The sequence below is a fragment of the Pseudophryne corroboree genome, chromosome 5 (assembly GCF_028390025.1).
Source record: "Pseudophryne corroboree isolate aPseCor3 chromosome 5, aPseCor3.hap2, whole genome shotgun sequence".
Taxonomy (NCBI): Eukaryota; Metazoa; Chordata; class Amphibia; order Anura; family Myobatrachidae; genus Pseudophryne; species Pseudophryne corroboree.
In genome coordinates this window covers 224819547-224837180 of record NC_086448.1, presented here as the reverse complement: position 1 = coordinate 224837180, position 17634 = coordinate 224819547, and the positions used below count along the sequence as shown (strand labels likewise).

At 45.0% G+C, this 17634-nt stretch overlaps 1 protein-coding gene across 5 annotated transcripts in view; it reads left to right on the top strand.

The window, feature by feature from the left end:
- PFKP (phosphofructokinase, platelet) overlaps window positions 1–14317 on the top strand; it is a 185923-nt gene extending 171606 nt beyond the window's left edge. For all 5 annotated transcript variants that reach the window (XM_063922151.1, XM_063922153.1, XM_063922154.1 and 2 more), the window contains 3 exons: window positions 1717–1816; window positions 10759–10864; window positions 13727–14317. In XM_063922151.1, the coding sequence (XP_063778221.1) occupies window positions 1717–1816; window positions 10759–10864; window positions 13727–13880 (360 nt within the window). In that variant the 3' untranslated portion in view covers window positions 13881–14317. The remainder of the gene's footprint in view (window positions 1–1716; window positions 1817–10758; window positions 10865–13726) is intronic.
- Window positions 14318–17634: the final 3317 nt, after the last annotated feature.

Sequence of the window (17634 nt, the reverse complement as noted above, 5' to 3'; positions counted from 1 at the left end):
GGACCTGGCATCTCCCACTGCGTGGCATATTGAAGCTACAGTAGATGTATAAGGACACATCTGTACAACAGGCAGAGACCATGTAGAAAGGGAGAGTATATAGTAGAGAAGAGGCCGGGATTGTGACCCAACAGTTTGCAGTTAGGTCAATGCATTAAATACTGTAAACTTCAGTGGACTTAAACATCGGCCTTTTCCATAGAGCTCAGGTGAACCGTTCAAGCAGATCTGATCATGTTGCCACACAACTGGCTGTTTTTGCAAAAATAATCCATAGCAATGCAAATGCAGTAGGAGGTGCATACATACCTTCTTGCTGCATTTGCGATCGCAGCCTGGCATCAAACATCATGACCATCAGTTGCGATGTTCATCTACGACAGCAAGTTGAGTAAGCCTCAGTTTACTCAGACTTGAAGTTGCAGGACGGATTGTGAGGCCAAGGTAAACTTCATCTCGCGACGCAGTCCTTTGCCTCACCACTCCCGGGAAACGGGAACAATGCTGGCTGCCCCCCATCTCTACCCACGAACGACTCTGCCTGTCAGTCAGGTAGAGGCATTTGCAATCCTGCGATGCGATTGCAGGACTTGTTCTGCACATGCATAGTTTCCCGATTACTGAGACACTGTGCAGGGGATCGCTTATGCGATCCATCCTGAATAACCCACTGTCTTTTGTTTTCACTGTCCACTATGAAGTCCAGCATTTTCAAAATCTACAATGTTAAAAAACAAGAAAGGGTTAATATTCTGTTCCTTGCTCACCAATGGACTAGATAGGCTCTGCCAGTGTTTCTTGCCTTTAGCAAATCCCCCAAACTATTCATGCTGGCTTCAATGGCTGTAGTTCCACCCGTAGGTGGACGGGTCACACATCATTCCAGGATACTGAGCAGATGACGGCCCTTCCCCTTCTTAGCTATGTTTATGAGGAACAAATACTGTAGATATAAAAAGTGAAATGTGTCTTATACAGAGCAACATTACCATGACCTGCTGCCAAGGCAATAGTATGCTATTGCAAAATGATAGTAACATGAGTGAAATAGTAAAAGAAATATCCTACAGATCATATAGGCTATCACAGAGAGGCCCTTCACCTGTCTTTGCACAAATGTTCCGGCATTTACAGTGAGTGCTTTGGGTTTTACATGTGGTAGATTCTTGCTGACTGCGAATTAGCCGTGTATGTGCAGACATTTTGCGGGAGAGGATTATATAAAAGATCTGGCAGGGGTGGAAGTGGCACATTTACAAAGGTGTGCCCCGATTTATGAACAGGCCTACAGCCACGCACAAAAGAACTTGAATTGATTGGATGAAAACCAGCCTCATTTCTATACGTACATCAATAAATGTAATATAAAGTGTGAGACACCCCTGTTGTCTTCCCACTTTTATGATTCATTTAAGCCATACAAGAGAGCAGACTGAGCAGCATTGTAGGATTGGACAGTTTTGGATCCCACCATGCACGTTTTCTGGAGTATTCGCCAACAAATAAAAGTGGTTGTGAACTGAAATGCACTACATAGACAAGTAGGAACAATTGTACAAATAAAGAAGGAGACAGTTTGCTGTTCATAAATGAACCTTAATGATTAACAAGCTTTTGATAGTGAACAAAAAGCTGAAATAAGAAAGCATTGCATGTCAGTTTAATTTCAAACATTGTTTCACCGTAGCAGTTATGACAGCAAACATTGCTTTACAGGGTGGTGCGCCTTCCCCGTTTGACAGAAATTTTGGTACAAAAATCTCAGCAAAGGCAATTCAGTGGATCTCTAGGAAGCTGAAAGAAACGTACAGAAGAGGTAAAGAATTCTTACCATTGAAACTGCATATGTTTATTGATTATTGTAGGAATATATTTGTATTTGTCCGTCTTAAGTCATGCTGTTGCTGTCCATGTCCTTTTGCTTCCAAGCGGTTATATTTTACATTTAGTATAGCGTTCTGCCTGTTTTCTAAGAAACATGAACATAAGATAGGAATATATTTGTTAGAAGAAAGCTGTAACTCAGTTTTAAATTAATTTGAGTAGACCATAGGATAAAATAAGATTTTAAACCTACCGGTAAATCTTTTTCTCGTAGTCCGTAGAGGATGCTGGGACTCCGTAAGGACCATGGGGATAGACGGGCTCCGCAGGAGACATGGGCACTTTAAGAAAGACTTTGGATCTGGGTGTGCACTGGCTCCTCCCTCTATGCCCCTCCTCCAGACCTCAGTTACAGAAACTGTGCCCAGAGGAGACTGACAGTATGAGGAAAGGATTTTTGTTAATCTAAGGGCAAGATTCATACCAGCCACACCGTATAACCTGTGATATACTACCTAGTTAACAGTATGAACAACAACATATCATCGGTCCAAAACCGACGAAACTATAACAGAACCCTTATGAAAGCAATAACTATATACAAGTCTTGCAGAAGTAGTCCGCACTTGGGTCGGGCGCCCAGCATCCTCTACGGACTACGAGAAAAAGATTTACCGGTAGGTTTAAAATCTTATTTTCTCTAACGTCCTAGAGGTTGCTGGGACTCCGTAAGGACCATGGGGATTATACCAAAGCTCCCAAACGGGCGGGAGAGTGCGGATGACTCTGCAGCACCGATTGAGCAAACAGGAGGTCCTCCTAAGCCAGGGTATCAAACTTATAGAACTTTGCAAAGGTGTTTGACCCCGACCAAGTAGCAGCTCGGCACAGCTGTAGTGCCGAGACCCCTCGGGCAGCCGCCCAAGACGAGCCCACCTTCCTAGTGGAATGGGCCTTAACCGATTTTGGTAACGGCAATCCTGCTGTAGAATGCGCCTGCTGAATCGTGTTACAGATCCAGCGAGCAATAGTCTGCTTTGAAGCAGGGCCGCCAACCTTGTTGGCTGCATACAGGACAAACAGTGCTTCTGTTTTTCTGATCCTAGCCGTTCTGGCCACGTAAATCTTCAAAGCCCTGACCACATCAAGGGACTCGGAATCCTCAAAGTCACGTGTAGCCACAGGCACGACAATAGGTTGGTTCATATGAAAGGATGAGACCACTTTAGGTAGGAATTGAGGACGGGTCCGCAATTCCGCTCTATCCATATGGAAAACCAGATAGGGGCTTTTATGTGATAAAGCTGCTAATTCCGAAACTCGCCTAGCCGAAGCCAAGGCTAACAACGTGACCACCTTCCAAGTGAGATATTTCAACTCCACTGTTTTAAGTGGTTCAAACCAATGTGACTTAAGAAAACTTAACACCACGTTAAGGTCCCAAGGCGCCACCGGAGGCACAAAAGGAGGCAGAATATGCAGTACTCCCTTCACAAAAGTCTGTACTTCAGGTAGAGAGGCCAATTCCTTTTGAAAGAAAATGGATAAGGCCGAAATCTGAACTTAAATGGAGCCTAATTTTAGGCCCAAATTCACTCCAGTTTGTAGGAAGTGAAGAAAACGGCCTAGATGGAATTCTTCCGTAAGAGCATTCCTGGCCTCACACCAAGAAACATATTTTCGCCATATTCGGTGATAATGTTTAGATGTCACGTCCTTCCTAGCCTTTATTAGCGTAGGAATGACCTCATCCGGAATACTTTTTTCCGCTAGGATCTGGCGTTCAACCGCCATGCCGTCAAACGCAGCCGCGGTAAGTCTTGGAACAGACAGGGACCCTGTTGCAACAGGTCCTGTCTTAGAGGAAGAGGCCACGGATCTTCTGTGAGCATTTCCTGCAGATCCGGATACCAGGTCCGGCATGGCCAATCCGGATCAATGAGTATTGTTCTTACTCCTCTTTTTCTTATTATTCTCAACACCTTGGGTATGAGAGGAAGAGGAGGAAATACATAGATCGACTGGAACACCCACGGTGTCACTAGGGCGTCCACAGCTACCGCCTGAGGATCTCTTGACCTGGCGCAATACCTTTGTAGCTTTTTGTTGAGACGGGACGCCATCATGTCTATTTGGGGCAGTCCCCACCGACTTGCAGTCTGTGCGAAGACTTCCTGATGAAGTCCCCACTCTCCCGGATGCAGGTCGTGTCTGCTGAGGAAGTCTGCTTCCCAGTTGTCCACTCCCGGAATGAACACTGCTGACAGTGCGCTTACATGATTCTCCGCCCAGCGAAGAATTCTGGTGGCTTCCGCCATCGCCACTCTGCTCCTTGTGCCACCTTGGCGGTTTACATGAGCTACTGCGGTGACGTTGTCTGACTGAATCAGAACTGGTCGGTCGCGAAGTAAGGTCTCCGCTTGACGTAGGGCGTTGTATATGGCCCTTAGTTCCAGGATGTTGATGTGAAGACAAGTCTCTTGACTTGACCAAAGGCCTTGGAAATGTCTTCCCCGTGTGACTGCTCCCCAACCTCGGAGGCTCACGTCCGTGGTCACCAGGATCCAATCCTGAATGCCGAACCTGCGGCCCTCTAGAAGGTGAGCACTCCGCAGCCACCACAGGAGAGATACCCTGGCCCTGGGGGACAGGGTGATCCGCTGATGCATGTGCAGATGTGACCCGGACCATTTGTCCAATAGGTCCCATTGGAAAGTCCTTGCATGGAACCTGCCGAAGGGAATGGCTTCGTATGTCGCCACCATTTTTCCCAGGACTTGAGTGCAATGATGTACTGACACTTGTTTCGGCTTCAACAGGTTCTTGACTAGAGTCATGAGTTCCTGCGCTTTTTCTATCGGAAGAAAAACCCTTTTCTGGTCTGTGTCCAGAATCATGCCCAAGAAGGGCAGGCGAGTCGTAGGATTCAGCTGCGACTTTGGAATATTGAGAATCCAGCCGTGTCGCTGTAACACCTTCTTTGAAAGGGATACGCTGTTCTGCAACTTCTCCCGTGATCTTGCTTTTATGAGGAGATCGTCCAAGTACGGGATAATTGTGACACCCTGCTTGCGCAGGAGCACCATCATTTCCGCCATTACCTTGGTGAAAATTCTCGGGGCCGTGGAAAGCCCAAACGGCAACGTCTGAAATTGGTAATGACAATCCTGTATCGCAAATCTCAGGTACGCCTGATGAGGAGGATATATGGGAACATGCAGGTATGCATCCTTTATGTCCAGCGATACCATAAAATCCCCACCTCCAGGCTGGCGATGACCGCTCTGAGCGATTCCATCTTGAACTTGAACCGTTTTAAGTAAAGGTTCAGGGATTTTAAATTCAAAATGGGTCTGACCGAACCGTCCGGTTTCGGGACCACAAACAGGGTTGAGTAGTACCCCTTCCCTCTCTGAAGCAGGGGAACCTCGGCCACCACTTGTTGAAGACACAATTTTTGAATCACATGTAACACTATCTCCCTTTCCAGGTGAGAAGTTGGTAGCGCCGATTTGAAAAACCGGCGAGGAGGCACCTCTTTGAATTCCAGCTTGTATCCCTGGGAAACAATTTCCATTGCCCAGGGATCCACCTGTGATTGAACCCAGATGTGGCTGAAAAGTCGAAGACGTGCCCCCACTGGAGCGGACTCCCTCAGGGGAGCCCCAGCGTCATGCGGTGGATTTTGCAGAGGCCGGGGAGGACTTCTGTTCCTGGGAACTAGCTGTGTTGTGCAGCTTTTTCCCTCTGCCATTACCCCTGGCAAGAAAGGACGATCCACGTACTCTTTTGCTTTTATTTGAACGAAAGGACTGCATTTGATAATGAGGCGCTTTCTTAGATTGTGAGGGAATATAAGACAAAAACTCCATATGCCTCTTTGAGTCGGCATCACCCGTCCACTGTCGGGTCCATAAGACTCGCCTAGCAGAAATGGACATAGCGTTTATTCTGGAACCCAGTAAACTAATGTCTCTTTGAGCATCCCTCATATATAAGACAGCATCTTTTATATGCCCTAGGGTCATTAAAATGGTATCCTTATCAAGGGTCTCAATATCCGCTGATAAAGAATCTGTCCATGCTGCTATAGCACTACAAACCCAGGCCGACGCAATTGCCGGTCTGAGTAACGTACCAGAATGTGTGTAAATGGACTTCAAGGTAACCTCCTGCTTGCGGTCAGCAGGATCCTTGAGGGTAGCCGTATCTTGGGATGGGAGCGCTATCTTTTTTGATAAGCGTGTCAAAGCTTTGTCTACCCTTGGGGAGGATTCCCACCGTATTCTGTCCTGTGACGGGAAAGGATACGCTATTAGAATCCTTTTGGCAATCTGCAGTTTTTTGTCTGGAGTTTCCCACGCTTTTTCGCATAATTCGTTCAGCTCATGTGAAGAGGGAAAGGTGACCTCAGGTTTCTTTCCCTTATACATGTGTACCCTCGTGTCAGGGACAGGGGGTTCCTCAGTGATATGCAAAACATCTTTAATTGCGATAATCATATATCGAATACATTTAGCCACCCTTGGCTGCAATTTTGCATCATCGTAGTCGACACTGGAGTCTGAATCTGTGTCGGTATCTGTGTCATCTGTTTGGGATAGTGGGCGCTTCTGAGACCCCGAAGGTCCCGCCGACATTGGGACAGACATGGGTTGACTCCCTGACTGTACCCTAGCTTCAGCTTTGTCTAATCTTTTGTGCAATAAATTAACATTAGCACTTAAAACATTCCACATATCCATCCAGTCAGGTGTCGGCGCTGCCGACGGAGACCTAATATTCATACACTCCCCCTCCTCCTTAGGTGAGCCTTCAACGTCAGACATGTCGACACACGTGTACCGACACACCACACACACACACACACACACGGAAGCTCTTTTCTGAAGACAGGTTCCCCACCAGGCCCTTTGGAGAGACAGAGAGAGAGTATGCCAGCACACACCCCAGTGCTATATGACCCAGGAAAAAACACAGAATGTTTACCCAGTAGCGCTTTTGTAGCATGTATATGCGCCAATTATGTGCCCCCCCTCTACTTTAAAACCCTCTTTCACCATGTGTCAAGCAGGGGAGAGTCCGGGGAGCTTCCTCTCAGCGGTGCTGTGGAGAAAAAATGGCGCTGGTGAGTGCTGAGGAAGAAGCCCCGCCCCCTCAGCGGCAGGCTTCTGTCCCGCGCAAATTTCCTAATAACATGGCGGGGGCTCTTTTTATACATGTACAGTGCCCAGCTGTACATGTATATATGTGTATTTGCCACAGGAGGTGTTTATTGCTGCCCAGGGCGCCCCCCCCTGCGCCCTACACCCTTACAGTGACCGAAGTGTGTGAGTTGAATGGGAGCAATGGCGCACAGTTTCACTGCTGTGCGTTACCTCTATGAAGATCAAGGTGTCTTCTGCCGCCTCTGAAGTCTTTTCCTCACATACTCACCCGGCTTCTCTCTTCCGGCTCTGCGAGGAGGACGGCGGCGCGGTTCTGGGACGGACGGCGAGATCTGCGTACCGATCCCTCTGGAGCTAATGGTGTCCAGTAGCCTAAGAAACAGAGCCCTGAAACTCAGAGAAGTGGGTCTGTTTCTCTCTCTTCAGTCCCTCGATGCAGAGAGCCTGTTGCCAGCAGGCTCCCTAAAAATAAAAAAACCTAACTAAAATACTTTCTTTTACAGGAAACTCAGGAGAGCTCCCTGAAAGCACCCAGTCTCCACTGGGCACAGTATCAAACGGAGGTCTGGAGGAGGGGCATAGAGGGAGGAGACAGTGCACACCCAGATCCAAAGTCTTTCTTAAAGTGCCCATGTCTCCTGCGGAGCCCGTCTATACCCATGGTCCTTACTGAGTCCCAGCATCCTCTAGGACGTTAGAGAAAAAGAGATGAACGGAAAGAGTAATACTGTACATAAACATGCAATGGTCTACAATAAAACAACTTCTTTGTAAAGCCTACCTATAGGCAGTGTCTCATTCCCTGTACATGGCAGATGCCACCTTGTTGACTGCTGGATGTATGCCAAATTCTCACAAGCAGGTACCTGTCAGATGACGTGATTACCCACTGTGGAGTAATAGTGGCAGAGCTGGAATCTCCATCTGACGCCATGGAGCTGGAGAATGGATATTACATTTATGTACTTATTAATCACAATGTATAGGTACTTTTACCCTCCGATGAATTACACACTGTGTATATAGCAGTATTTTCTAAATGTATGTGTCCATGACCGGCATGTTACCAAGGTGTTCATCTTCCGGTATGACTCTATACCAACTTGTGTGTGTATATAGAGCCAGAACTGCTACATGACCTTACCTAAACAAATGAATTAATTTGCCTAGTAACCCACAAATATATATGCACACACTGTATATATAGTGAATTTACAGTAGAAAATCAGTTGTGATAGCTAGAGCCAGTATACCCATCACCTACATACGGTATATAGGATGCCTATTTGTGGAATGAGCTTATTGACAAGTCTTTCAGTATATACTGTATGATGCAGATGTCTCAGTGATGTCACTAATTCTAATGTATTGATAGTTTGTCTGAAATAAAAATCTAAGTGTATATGGTGTCAGTATGCACAGTAATGGGCTGACTGTACAGATCATTGGCTCAGGCACTGTACTGTATGTTACACTGTATACCCGTGCTTACACTCACACTGAGCTTGCTACACTCTTGCTTCTCATTGATGTTCTGCAAATCCGCTTTGCACACAGTGCATGCAGCTGGCTTTTAGATTGTAGTAAATTTAATTAGCTAAATATACTTTCTTTTTTGCTTCTATATTGTCTGTACTTTGATGGCTACTCTGGATACTTAGAGGAAGGTAATGTTTCATTATTTCTCGGTGTAAATATTTTGAAACTCCATACACAATATAAACTATAGTTAAAATGGTACCATTACTTTGGTACCTCCCATCTCGCTGTACATTCCGTCCCTACAGCTTTTTCACTTGTTCACTCTTTGAGACTTGATATATTTCCCCCCTAGTTATAGAACCAATAAAATAGGGCAATATTACTAGTTACCTATATTTTAGCTATAGTGAGGGGTTGGTATTGGGATCCCAGCGCTTGGGATGCCTGCGGTCAGAATACAGACAGCGGCATCCCGGCCCGCAGGATCCTGACACCTGTTTGGTAAGTATAACACCACCAGTCCCCCTACCTCTTCCCCACAGCCTTACCTTAACCCCCCCCCCCCTCCCCTGCCGCCTAACCCTCCCCACACAGCCTAAACCTAACACCCCCATTCCACCGCAGCCTGACCCTAACCTGGCCTGGTATACTTCTGATTGGAATGCCGGCACTTGGGATTCCAGCACCGCATTTTCAGCTGTGTTGGAGTTCCGGCACTGGTCTTTGGACCAGTGTTGAGTTTCTGGTGTTGGCACTCCGACTGCCGGTACACCGATCATCGGTATGGTGACCAGATCCCATAGCGAGAAACTCTTATGTTCTTGCCAATTACACACCTAATCACACAAAGCTACCTCTCTTCTCACTGATTATGTAGCAGTGACGTACGGTGAGATGAGGCAGAGCTTTTCCTGTCATGCTCCAGTATACGCTAGTTTTGACTATATACAGTATATGAAAATTACAAAGAATATATTATAAATATCTTCTTTGTATTATTCTAATCATTTTTATAGTCAAAACTCTGGAGTAAAAAGTCTATGACAGTTGAGGCACTGCCTCCCCTGCCTATCTTTTCCGCACATCCCTGATCAACACTCACCAAATGTTAAGCAGTGTATACTGCTGCAGTGACGTGCGGTGGGGTGAGGCAGAGCCTTTCCTGTCATACTAACATTTGTGCCAGAGGTTTGACTGTATAAAGTATACGAAAAATACAAAGAATATATTTCAATTATCTTCTTTGCATTATTCTAATATTTTTTATAGCCAAAACTCTGGAGTAAAAAGTCTATGGCAGGTGAGGCAGTGCCTCACCTGGCTAACTTTTACGCACATCTCTGATAAAAATTCACCGAATTTCCAGGAGTTTATACTGCTGCACCTGTGTATAATGCCCAGATGTATGTTTTGGCTCATATATTGCATGTAAATCTAGCTCTGGTGCTAGCCAGTGCCTTAAGAGCTATTTAGCTCACCGCACGTCCCTGTACTGCTGCACCTGTGTATAATGCCGACATGAACCCTTGGGCTCATTTATTGTGTGTAAATCTGGCTCTGGTACTAGCCAGTGCCTCACAAGCATTTTTCCTTACCACACATCCATTCTTTGTAGATTTTAGTGAATTGGTAGAACATTATATCAGACCATAAAACGGTATACTTTCAAGTAGACTTATTGGCTACCATAGTGACAGTGGTTGTCATTGATAATGCTGCTGATCTATTGGTTCCTTTGTAGTGACTCATAGCTTGTAGTAGTATGGTGTGCTCTTGCTGCAAAGAGAAAGACTACTAATGCACAATGCAGCGCCTCTGCAGGTTATTAGGAGGTATTGCGTCCCATAAGTAGAGTTCAGCACATGCAACAAGTAATGGCAGGACCAAACTTTCACGAAGTCATAAAGGATAAAATATATTTTAAAGGTGGAGTCTTAAGTGTTTTACTACCCCTAGAGGAATAAAGACTGCTAATGGCTGAATATATTGAAAATTGACAAAAAAAAATGTCTGTTCAGGTCTAAAGCATCAGATCACCATATATTATTAGAGTAGTTCTGAAGTATCATTATGTGAACAATACAGATTTCTGTCTTGTATAATTTGTGAGTTTTGTGAATGTGTCCCTCATCTTTTCACGTGTTGTATCAAACTTTTTTCCCCTGAAAAGATAATTGGTGTACAGTACAGTATATAAAAAAAAACCTTACATTAATGCAAATGATACGTAAACCAAATGTTGAGAATGGTCCTCTGCTAACCAACCTTTTTGTACCATTTCCAGGCAGAGTATTTGCTAACACAGAGGACAGTGTCTGTCTGTTAGGTATGCGCAGACGTGCTCTCCTCTTCCAGCCAGTCATGCAACTCCAGGATGAAACAGATTTCAAGTAAGTGCTAAAAATCAAACATCTAACATACAGGGATGAACCATGTGCAGGAATAGAGGTCCTCTCATTTATCGATATAAGGCTTTAGACCAGTGGTTCTCAAACTCGGCCCTCAGGAGCCCACACAGTGCATGTTTTGCAGGTCTCCTCACAGAATCGCAAGTGAAATAATTAGCTCCACCTGCGGACCTTTTAAAATGTGTCTGAGTAATTAATGCACCTTTGCACCTGCTGGGTTACCTGCAAAACATGCACTGTGTGGGCTCCTGAGGACTGAGTTTGAGAACCACTGCTTTAGACATAGGATGCTTTACAGTCATCCCGATATTATCCTTTACATATCACCAACACATTACACAGCACTTCACAAATGTAATCATTTACATTGGTCCAGTGACATTGTCTATATTTGTTACCCCAGAAGCACACACACTAGGGTCAGTTCTATCAATTAACCCAGACATCAGCATTGACCTTATGAGCTAGGCTACAATAGCAATTGTTTATTTATTAACCTTTATTTTTGTAGTGCCTACATAGAATGTTTAGTCAACCACGTCAGGCTGCTAGTATTAATCTATATAATATGCAGTGACTGGATCATGATAACAAATTACATACAGTGACATTAAACAGAATGTAAAGATGTGTTTTGCAATAAATGACGTGTGACGGTTGTACTGGATGAGATTATTGAGCTGTACCCGTGGCCTACCGCCCAAACCATTGTACCGGAGGAGACCATATAGCCATACCTGTGGCCTGCCGCCTAAACCATTGTACCAGAGGAGATCATAGAGCTATACCCATGATCTACTGCCCAACTTATTGTACCAGAGAAGACCTTATACTGTAGCTATACCTGTGACCTGCCGCACAAATTATTGTACTGGAGAAGACCATATACAGTAGGTATACCTTTGCCCTGCTGGAGAAACTAGTCTAGCGACGTCACAGTATGTTTGACAAACACTGTGCCCGGTGCAGGAATTCTCCACAGGATCCCAGATCGTAAATAGCAAAACAGAACAGGTTTCAAGAAGGAAGGAAAATTTTCTTAATGCAAACCAGTAAAAATGTCAAACCAGCGCTAGTAACTTGACGCTTACTACTCAAAATGTACCAAATGTAAACTACATTAATTGAAATAGAACACAAAATTCTTAATATCCATTAGGAATATACACATCAGATCTGACAGTTCCGGGGAGCACATATCTCAAATGTGTACCGAATGGTGTTCTGATGAATTATATGTGCAATAGAGAATCTCCCATTGGAAGTCTTCCATATGCATCACTAATTGTAAAGTGCACTTGACAGTGTGAATAGAAATATCTTTCTTTTAGTAGCAGAGTTTAGTTATATTAGGGTATAAAATTGTAATTGCATACAGGGATTCTTAAAATGGCTGTGAAGCTTTTTCTTATGGAACAGTCCTCTTTTTTTGGTGTAGCAAGTCCCTACGCTATCTCTTGAGTGTGAATTCACTGTCTTGTCCAAGCAAATCCAACATGGAATTCACAGCTTTTCCCTGGAAGAACGGAAACAGCTTACAGGCACCTGCTGACGCGTTTCTGTGTGCAATGCTTTGTTCTCAGAGGAGTTGGTATTTGAGAGAAGTGCACTGAAACAGGACATTCTATAGTGCACATAAGGGGCCTGATTCAGAGGTGGATGCAATGGTCATTGTACGCAGTGTATCTGAGAAGATATGCAAGTGGCACAGACACCAGGATTTGTACAGAGATGCCCACCACTGGCTTCCGAGATCAGTAGCTTATGCATAAAGATGCAGCATCGGACCACCAAGCAACCCTAAGGTATTTATCGTAAGTTGCCAGAACCACTGCGTAAGAGTTGCTGTTTGCGACAAGCCACTGAAACGGTCACAATACGCCTGTGTTTGAGAGTCCTCACCCATCATTACCACCCACATACGGTCACTGCCTGTCAATCTACGTTGGAAGACCATCGCTGAGCAACCGATACATGCACAGTAGCAGAAACATTGTCCAGCTGCACAAACATCGGCTTTACATCCACTACTGAAACAGGCCCAAAGGGATATATAGCACCAGTCAGTACCCGTTCCAGAGATTTATACTCTGTACCTGTATAAATCTCTGGGCTAGTGCATATTCCCATTGCATTTTCATTACTATTTGTATTTCTGAAATATGTCATTTACATTTATTATTATCCTTTATTTATATGGTGCCACAAGGGATCCGCAGCACCCATTACACAGTACATAATAAAATGAGTAAACAAGAAAACAGCACTTACAGTTCAAGAAAATATAGGACAGGTATAGAAAACCAGGGCTTAGGTGCCATCAAAGAGAATATGAAGTATAAGAGTGTAAGGATAGGCACATGAGGAAAAGTCCCTGCTCTTCGGAGCTTACAATCTCTAAAAGTATTTAAGTATTAAGCTTCACATTAGTGCAGGTTTGGTTCACAGTATGTTTCCATTCTATCACAGAAAGGACAAGTGCAGTCTAGTACTAACATTCTTTTCGTGTTCAATTAGCAACTCAATGCAAATGAGCAATTACAGCATCCGAATAGCTACCATGGGTGCAGCCTCTCCAGGGCTTCCGCACTCCCCTCTCCCAGAAACACACTGCACGTTGCACAGAAGCAGCATTACCAGGCCCCCCAGTTTTGCTGTGGGGCCCAGGGATGCACTGCTCAGCCCTGAGGTCACAGTAAGTTATAGTTTATATAGAGCTCTTCTAAATGGTCACGCTAGGAAGTTACCTTTGATGTATTTTATATAAATTATAATAGTAAACCTGTATCTATGTGTGTGTGAATAGGATAATGATGATGTTTTATTTCTCCTGTCCAAAACCAGACACAGGATTCCAAAGGAGCAGTGGTGGCTGAAGCTGCGGCCGCTCATGAAAATCCTGGCCAAGTACAAGACCAGCTACGACATTTCAGATGCTGGGCAGCTAGAACATGTTCATGTGCGCAGACCAAAAGAATCAGACGCTGGAGCCATCTAAAGGCCAAACCCAGCATCACGTCTAGCCATAGTCTATCTCCATTGTGTGCTTTACCGCAATAGAATTGCCACTTTATCTTTTGTAATTTAAATTATATTGTTCCAGCACTTTATTTCAACACAAATGTCCTAACCAGGTTACATCCGAAACCTGGAAAATGTTTAGTAAAAGAAAATATATATCTAAATAAATAAATATAAGAGGAAATTCTACGATAGAAATATAAACACAGCTAAATAGTTTTATTTAATTACATAATATTTTGCCACAGATATGAATGGGTTCAAATGTTGTTTGTTGTGTGTAATTAAGTTATAAGTTACACTTTATATTGGATCCACGTTTATATATTGTGTGTGCATTTTCTGTTAGTTTTTCCCCAGTGATGTTACAGGATGCATTGATGTAATGTAAAAATAAAGTACTGTTGCAAAGCAGTATGAAGATTATTTACAATGGTAAAGAGCAACAAGACATGTCCAAGGCTGTATGTGTGTCCTAACCGCCATTAATGTCACAACTAAACAAGCTCCAACAATGGCCCTGATTCAGAGTTGTTCGCTCGCTAGCTGCTTTTAGCAGCAATGCACACGCTAGGCCGCCGCCCTCTGGGAGTGTATCTTAGCTTAGCAGAATAGCGAACGAAAGATTAGCAGAATTGCTACTAAATAATTTCCTGCAGTTTGAGTAGCTCCAGACCTACTCACAGTTTGCGATCAGCTCAGTCCGTTTAGTTCCTGGTTTGACGTCACAAACACACCCTGCGTTCGGCCAGCCACTCCCCCGTTTCCCCATCCACTCCTACGTTTTTTAGCACACTCCCGGAAAACGCTCAGTTACCACCCAGAAACGCCCCTTTCCTGTCAATCATTCACCGATCAGCAGTGCGACTGAAAAGCGTCGCACGAACAGCAGCAAAACTGCTACGTTTTTAGTGAAATAACTAAGCGCATGCGCACTGCGTACCATGTGCATTTAGCAGCAAATCACAGCATAGCGAAAATCGGCAACGAGCGAACAACTCGAAATGACCACCAAAATCTCATCCTAAAATGCTCCACATGCCTCTCATGTGTTTCAAAATTCCAGAACATGAAACATAGACCCCCACCCCACCCCCCCAATACATACTCTTAAAACACAAAATGTCCCCCCACATGCACACATTACTGCAAGAGGGGTTTCTTTTTCAGTTTCTATAAATTTGCTAACCTATACGTTAGGGCTCACATGGAGGTAGGTACACACTATACAGTTAATGGTATCGATTTGCCAATATCTTGGTATTCAGCCCAATTTATCGTATAGTTCAGCAGTTCCCAACTTCAGTCCTCAAAGACCCCTAACGGTTCTTGTTTTCCAGGTCACCTGTGGATTTTTAAAATGTGACAGTTGGTGATACACAGTGCTCCTGCCGGGTGACCTTGGAAAACGTGAACCATTGGGGGTCTTTGAGGAATGAATTTGGGAACCACTGGTATAGTGTGTAGGCATGTTCCTTTAGGCCAAATGCAGATATTGTGCAGTAAGTGCGGATTCTCGATAAACTGCCCACATTTCCTACACCATATGCGGATTACCTCATCCTCCAGACCTCAGTTAGAGAAACTGTGCCCAGAGGAGAAGGACAGTACGAGAAAAGTATTTTTGTTAATCTAAGGGCAAGATTCATACCAGCCCACACCGTATCACCTGGAATATACGCAACCAGTTAACAGTATGAAACAAAACAGTATCAGCCAACGACTGATCTTAACTGTAACATAACCCTTATGTAAGCAACAACTATATACAAGTCATGCAGAAAAATGTCCGCACTGGGACGGGCGCCCAGCATCCTCTACGGACTAGGAGAAAAAGATTTACCGGTAGGTTTAAAATCTTATTTTCTCTTGCGTCCTAGAGGATGCTGGGGACTCCGTAAGGACCATGGGGATTATACCAAAGCTCCAAAACGGGCGGGAGAGTGCGGATGACTCTGCAGCACCGATTGAGCAGACAGGAGGTCCTCATCAGCCAGGGTATCAAACTTGTAGAATTTTGCAAAGGTGTTTGAACCCGACCAAGTAGCTGCTCGGCAAAGCTGTAAAGCCGAGACGCCTCGGGCAGCCACCCAAGAAGAGCCCACCTTCCTAGTGGAATGGGCCTTTACCGAATTTGGTAACGGCAATCCCGCCGTAGAATGAGCATGCTGAATCGTGTTACAGATCCAGCGAGCAATAGTCTGCTTAGAAGCAGGAGCGCCAACCTTGTTGGCTGCATACAGGACAAACAGTGCCTCTGTTTTCCTAATCCGAGCCGTCCTGGCTACGTAAATTTTTAAGGCCATGACCACATCAAGGGATTTGGAATCCTCCAAGTCTCCCGTAGCCACAGGCACCACAATAGGCTGGTTCATATGAAACAATGACACTACCTTAGGCAAAAATTGAGGACGAGTCCTCAACTCAGCTCTATCCACATGGAAGATGAGATAGGGGCTCTTATGAGACAAGGCCGCTAATTCGGACACCCGCCTTGCAGATGCCAAGGCCAACAACATGACCACCTTCCAAGTGAGAAATTTTAATTCAACTGTTTGAAGAGGCTCAAACCAGTGAGATTTTAGGAACTGTAACACTACGTTAAGGTCACAAGGTGCCACTGAAGGCACAAAAGGAGGCTGGATGTGCAGCACTCCCTTCACAAAAGTCTGGACTTCTGGAAGAGAAGCCAATTCCTTCTGGAAGAATATAGATAGGGCCAAAATCTGTACCTTAATGGAGCCTAACTTTAGGCCCATATCCACTCCTGTCTGTAGAAAGTGGAGAAAACGGCCCAAGTAGAAATCTTCCGTAGGAGCATTCTTGGTTTCACACCAAGATACATATTTCCTCCAGATACGGTGATAATGTTTTGCCGTCACCTCCTTCCTAGCCTTTATCAGAGTAGGGATGACTTCCTCCGGAATACCTTTCCCAGCTAGGACTCGGTGTTCAACCGCCATGCCGTCAAACGGAACCGCGGTAAGTCTTGGAACACACAGGGCCCCTGCTGCAACAAGTCCTCCCTGAGAGGAAGAGGCCATGGATCTTCTGTGAGCATCTCCTGAAGATCTGAATACAAGGCCCTTCGAGGCCAATCTGGAACAATGAGTATTGTCTGCACTCTTTTTCGTCTTATGATTCTCAATATTTTTGAGATGAGAGGAAGAGGAGGGAACACATAGACCGACTTAAACACCCATGGTGTCACACCAGGGCGTCCACCGCTACTGCCTGAGGGTCCCTTGACCTGGCACAATACCTCCGAAGTTTCTTGTTGAGGCATGACGCCATCATGTCTATTCGAGGAAGTCCCCAAAGACTTGTTATTTTTGCAAAAACTTCTTGATGAAGTCCCCACTCTCCTGGATGGAGATCGTGTCTGCTGAGGAAGTCTGCTTCCCAGTTGTCCACTCCCGGAATGAATACCGCTGACACAGCGCTTACGTGATTTTCCGCCCAGCGCTGAATCCTGGTAGCATCCGCCATTGCCACTCTGCTCCTTGTCCCGCCTTGGCGGTTTACATGAGCCACGGCTGTGACGTTGTCTGATTGAATCAGAACCGGTAGATCGCGAAGAAGATTCTCCGCTTGTCGTAGGCTGTTGTATATGGCCCTTAATTCCAGTATGTTGATGTGTAGGCAAGCCTCTTGGCTTGACCACAGTCCCTGAAAATTCCTTCCTTGTGTGACTGCTCCCCATCCTCGGAGGCTCGCGTCCGTGGTCACCA